This window comes from Erinaceus europaeus, chromosome 15 (assembly GCF_950295315.1).
Source record: "Erinaceus europaeus chromosome 15, mEriEur2.1, whole genome shotgun sequence".
Classification (NCBI taxonomy): Eukaryota; Metazoa; Chordata; class Mammalia; order Eulipotyphla; family Erinaceidae; genus Erinaceus; species Erinaceus europaeus.
The window spans coordinates 64,879,588-64,885,587 of NC_080176.1; the positions used below are offsets into that span (position 1 = coordinate 64,879,588).

Genomic DNA, 6,000 nt, shown 5'->3' on the forward strand with positions numbered 1-6,000 from the left:
GTATTGGTTTGTTTTGCTGTGCAGAAGCTTTTTATTTGATGTAGTCCAATAGGTTTATACTTGCCTTAGTCTTCTTTGTAATAGGATTCGTTTCATTGAAATGTCTTTAAAATTTACGCAGAAAAGAGTTCTGCCAGTATTTTCCTCTAAGTATCTGATAGTTTCTGTTCTAAAATGCAATCTTTGAACCATCTTTTGTGTTTGGTGAAAGATAGTGGTTTAGTTTCATTCTTCTACATGTTTCAATCCACTTTTTTAATTTAATTTAATTTATAAAAAAAAAACTGACAAAACCATAGAATAAGAGGGATACAACTCCACACAATTCCCACCACCAGAATTCCATACCCCACCCCCTCCCTTGATAGCTTTCCTATTCTTTAACCCTTTGGGAGTATGGATCCGAGGTCACTGTGGGATGCAGAAGATGGAAGGTCTGGTTCTGTAATTGCTTCCCTGCTGAACATGGACATTGACAGGATGATCCACACTCTCAGCCTGCCTCTTTCCCTAGTGGGGCAGGGGTCTGGGGAAGTAGAGCTCCAGGACATATTGGTGGGGTTGTCTGCCCAGGGAAGTCCAGTTGGCATCATGTTAGTTAGCATATGGAACTTGGTGGCTGAAAAGAGATAACATATAAAAAGCCAAACAAGTTGTTGACTAATCATGAACTTAAAGGCTAGAATAGTGCAGATGAAGAGTTAGGGGGTTGCCAGGATAGCCTGAGGGTGCTTCTTCCCAAGCTAGTGCTCTCTGGGTTGGAGAGAACTCAACTGGAGCCGATCTAGGCTGCTGCGTGGGAGAGGGATCAGGAACTCGTGCCGCACTAACTTTGCAGGAGATAACACTCTGGAACTCTCGGAGCCGGAAAGCAATTTCCAAGTGTCTTTAATCAGAAGAGCAGCTGTTTTTATACTCTCCAAGTAGGGTGGAAACAGGATGTGACATAGAGAGGGTGGAGCAAAAAGTGACTGGTGGAAGATCAGGGCTGGTGAGCCGCTATGTTCCATCACTGGGGAGCCAGAGAAGACCCGAACTGCCCCTGTGGCTACAGACAGACGATGACCCACATAGTCAACGACTGCCACCTCTCCAAATTCAAAGGAGGCCTTGAAACTTTACATCAGGCTCAACCTGACACTGTTGACTGGCTATGGAAGAAGGGCAAACGCCAGAAGAAGAAGAAGTGGGATCCCTGGACCCCGAGCAGACTTCCCTTTGAAGCTTTTCTGAGACACTCAATGTCTTACCCATCTCCAAATGTATACCTCTGGATTTCCTCCTTACAAAGTAAAGTTCACCTTGCTTGACTCACAGAGTCCCTCTGATTCTTCGGGGACAACATCCATGAAGGACCCAGTGCTGGGAAGCCCATTGGGGCTCCCCCTAAGAGAGCTGTAACACTCCACCAGAACTGAGGATCTGCTTCCTATGTAACACTGGAAGCAAGGCTGTGCTGGAGTCCCCATGTCTCTGTCATATCTCAGGAAGCAGCCACACAGAGAACTGTAAACAGTGACCCACAGAGCTCACCTAGCCCAATGCCTTCTTTCCCACACTGCAAAATCAAGATGGGGGTGGGGGTGGTGTTAAACCCAGAGGCAGAAGTATTGGTATTCCATTTTATCTCAGATGGAGGTCCAGCCAATAGACTCTTCCCACCTCTAGGCATATGGAGGGAAAGTCATACACAGTTTAATGAAAACATGCCCACAAATAAGCAGGTAGTATTATTGGTTATAGTCAAATTGATAAGGAGTGAAACTGCCCAGAGCAGCAGAAAAGAGTTCAGAGCTGCAAGCTCAGCATTCAGGGCAGCATATTTCTTGGTGTGTGAATATCCAGAGGGAATGAGAACTTAAAAACAGACTTTTTTTTTAAAGAAATCTACAACAGGAATTTGATTCTAGCACGGCCACTACTATCAAACACTTACAGCTAACATGGTTTTGTTTGAGATCGAAGTGTTTCTGAAAGACTCAGTGATCAGAAACCTAAGTGATCAGGGATTGTGAACCTCATTATACAATTGCTGGATGAAAAGGAGGCTGGATGCTAACCCGAAATAAAGCTCAGTCACCTTTCCAGACAGGCCTCCTTCCTCCTAGAGGCCTGGAACTAGGAACATTTGGAGACTTGCAATATGCCCTCACTAGCTTGCAAGATGAGACAGGAGTTGGGAACCTGGGGAAAGTGTACAGGAGAGGACTGGTCTGTGCTTGCACTCTGCTGGAGGGAAGTATGGCTGCATTGAAATTACAGTGGGTTGCTCTGTAACCACCACCCCCCCCACACCCACAACAGAACACTGCTCAGCACAGGGAATTGAACCTGGGACCCACCTCATAGCCTTAGGCATGAGAGTCTGTTTGCCTAACCACTATGCTATCTACCCCCCCCCCCCGTAAATAAATGTTTTAAAAATACAAAAGACACAATGCTGAGTCCCATATCCAAATTCTGATTTAAGTAGTATAACCACCACCAGGCTTTGTGTTTTTTTTTTTTTAAATAAGATCCCAAGGGTTTCTAATGTACAAGTCAAAGGCAAGACCTACTTGGCTCCCCAACCGCAGGGAGCTTGCCTCACAAGTGGTGAAGCAGGTCTGCAGGTGTCTTTCTCTCTCCCTTTCTATCTTCCCCTCACCTCTCAATTTCTCTGTTCTATCAAAAAAAAAAAAAAAATGGCCACAGGAGCAGTAGGTTCATAGTGCAGGCACCAAGCCCCAGCAATAACCCTGGAGGAAAAATAAAAAAATAAACAAACAAATGGGGGCAATGAAAATACCCAGACACTGAGATATTTCAGATATTTTCTCACCTGGCACAGTGAGAACAGGTCAGTAGCAAGGCAGAAAGACTTGCCATAAACTACAGATTGTTTGAGAAGGGACTCATTTCTAGCCTTTGCCATTGCAGGAAAACTCCAGTCCTAGACTTCAGAGGGGCAGAGCAGGGAGGTCAGGTGAAGCCACTTGGTAAACCAAGGATGGTCTCAGCCTCAGAGGAGGCCCTTCGGGTCTTTGGGTTCCCTTCCCCCAACCCCCCGCCCGGGCCCCTGCTCCCAGCTCCTAGGCTTCTGCTGTGGGCCCATAGCTTGGCTCAACCACCTCTAGTGGCAGTTAATAGCCAGCAGTGAGCAAAGCCCAGTCCACAAGTGACCTGGACACTCAGATCCAGAGCTCCCATCAGCACCCCTTCTCAATGGCCTGAATCTGCACAGTGGGGAGGGGTGGTAGAGAGGTATAGTCCTGACAGCTACTGGGATTAGTCACACAGGGCTGCCGGGGGGCTGGGGTTTTTTGGCTGGGACACAAGCATCTGTTCAGGTTTGCCAACACAGCTGATCACTCCTCACTACCTCCATACACTTGTTAAAAACACTCGCCCACTTGGAAGATGGGCTGAACCGGGGCCTGTTGGAAAGGAAGTTACCCCATCCAAGTGGGCAGACTGATTTCGCTCAGTTGCAGGGCGTGGGGTGGGAAGTTGTTCAACAGGGTAACCAGGATCCCATCTGTTGGGAATTCAGTTTCTCACCTCAAGCCTAGTTGTAAAGCTGGTATGCCTGGTGGGTTGGGAGGTGGTATGGGGGACAGCCTGAGACATAAACATCTCCTAATAGACTCCCTGTCCTTGTTCCACTACGTGGCATGTTCAAGTTAACAGAAAGCCCTGTTAGCAGGGGAAGATGACCTATCCCCTTCTCCTGAGTCAGTCAGCAACTACCAGGGCACAGCAGGCGCTGTGGAATCAGAGCTTAATCCAAAAGCCATTTCTCAAGCAGGTCCTTACTCAGATGTTTGAAAGGAAGAAAAGTGAGTCAGCGTAGTGGCTAAGTGACATGGTACACATGGTACACGTTGCATTTCAGTAGACTTTCTCTCCCAGCCATGTTCCCCCGAGGCCCCTCAAATTAACCTCCCACCCCAGCCAATTCTCCACACACATCTTCCTGCCACTTCTCTGATACCTGGTTCTCTCCCACATTCTGACTGTGCAGACTCTACACTCACCACCTCTGCCAGTGCCCCAGCCTTGAGCCACCTGCCTGTCCCCATCTCCAGCAGCCTCTAGATGCATTGGCTCCCTTTCTTCACCTTGAACCTGTCTTACCTTCCCCACCTGATGGGGACTCACTGTGGCCTCAGGGTTATGGCACATAGCACTTCCCCCTGGACCCTACTCTCCCTGTCCAGGGCTCCCTGACTCTTCAAGGACTGATCATCACACTCCTCCTCCTCCCAACACCCTGACTCCACTGGTCATTCTACCTTCATCCTCCCTCCTCAACCTCCTCCACTTGCTTCCAATGTGTCATAAGACTGTTGCCCCTTAGGCTTGGGGGTCACCACTCCCTCAGCACGGGGTTCCCCCAGATGGCAGGGCTACAACCATTCATATGTACTTTTCTCCTCACCCCTCAAATACACACACACACACACACACACACACACACACACACACGAACTAGCACCATGCACAGAGAAAGCGTTGTTAGTTCTGAAATACAATTACCGAGATGAATATCACCAAAGGCTCATGAATGAAGAGGGAAGCTGAGTCACAACTTCTAGGAGGATGAGGGCCTCACAGTCGCTACCTTGTCTTCCTTTCCAGCAAAGCCACCTGCTCGCCCACAGAAAGGAAGGCTCGCACTGCAGCTGACACGGAGGGAGTGCTCATGAGCCAAGCGCTACTCTAAGCACAGGGCACATGCAACTCAACTTGCTTTGTTCTCAAATGCACCCCAGACCAACTGTAACACCACGGCACAGATACAGCAACAGGTACAGGAAGATGGCTCACTCGCCTGAGGTCATGAAGCTGGAGGCTGGCTCTACATCGGGAGACTGTAGGACTGTGCCAGCCTGTCATGTCACAGCTCCCTCGGCCCTCAACCCACTGGTGCCTCAGCTCCATGGACGGAACCCTACTGCTCCCTGGACTCTGCAGAAAACTCAGGTCACGTGTCAGCTGAAACCAGTGTGCACTTGTGTGTCCACTGACATCCAAAGAGCAGCTTTGTGAGTTGGCTCTTCCTTTATTCCATCAATACAGCAGATGAGGTGTCAGGGGCCAGAAGCTCCAAGTTACAGGACAAACTCAAGCCTCCTGGGAACAGGGCTGTGTCCTGGGGCCCCTGTGCCCCCACCCCAGCCTGCACTCACTGTGCCATCTTCCAGTCTCAGCTGCAAGCTTTTGTCTCCTTCCTTGTAGTCCTTGGTTAACTCAGCTGAGCGCCACACTTCATCTGGGTCAGGGATCCAGACCCTGGTGTCCTGAAAGAGGAAGATGAGAGAAATTAAGATTCAAAACAAAGTACTTTTTTCACACAATGGAGATCAGTGCCCACACAACTCTACCACCATTTCCAAGTGCCATTTTTTTGATAGAGGGTGAGAGATTAGACATTGGACAAGAAAGATAGACCTGCAGCATTGCTCCCCCACTCCTGCAAGTTTTCCTCTGCAAGTGAGGCCCGGGGCCTTGAACCCAGGCCCCTGTATGTGGGAACTTGTGTGCTCTACAACAGATATACCACCACCCATCCTGAAAACAAAATCTTCCTTCTATATTTGTATTGATGTCAGTGAGGGTCACACCAGGAAAGATGTGAAAAGTACCTGGAACCATTTCCCTCCTTTCTTCTCTTGAGACACAAGGGAGTCCACTGTCATGTTGGTTAAATAACTCACAGAAGAGAGAACCCAGGGCTCTTCTTGAGCCTGAAACAGCAGGCTCAGTGAAACCAGCCTCCTGCCAACAAGACTGACACACCTATAAGTCCACCCAGCAGAGCTGGCTGCCACTTCCAAGAGGGTTACAAAAACCACGTCAAGAGGGGCATTGCATGTGTTACAAACAACACAACACCCCATGCAAACTCAACAGGGCAGTCTCACAGATCTCCCAAGCTGGGAGTCTCTGGCCAGACATTTTGCTCTCAGGAAGTTATTCCCCAGGGAAATGAAGGGAGAAGGTGAGCAAATTTAGAGT

At 48.8% G+C, this 6,000-nt stretch overlaps 1 protein-coding gene across 1 annotated transcript in view; it reads right to left on the minus strand.

The window, feature by feature from the left end:
* The window catches only part of MYO5B (myosin VB), a 195,103-nt gene extending 189,378 nt beyond the window's left edge, over positions 1–5,725 (minus strand). Inside the window, exons 1-2 of the mRNA XM_060172332.1 lie at positions 5,628–5,725; positions 5,172–5,282 (exon numbers count right to left, since the gene is read on the minus strand). Coding sequence (XP_060028315.1) covers positions 5,172–5,282; positions 5,628–5,681 — 165 coding nt within the window. The 5' untranslated portion in view covers positions 5,682–5,725. The remainder of the gene's footprint in view (positions 1–5,171; positions 5,283–5,627) is intronic.
* Between the last annotated feature and the right edge of the window lie 275 nt (positions 5,726–6,000).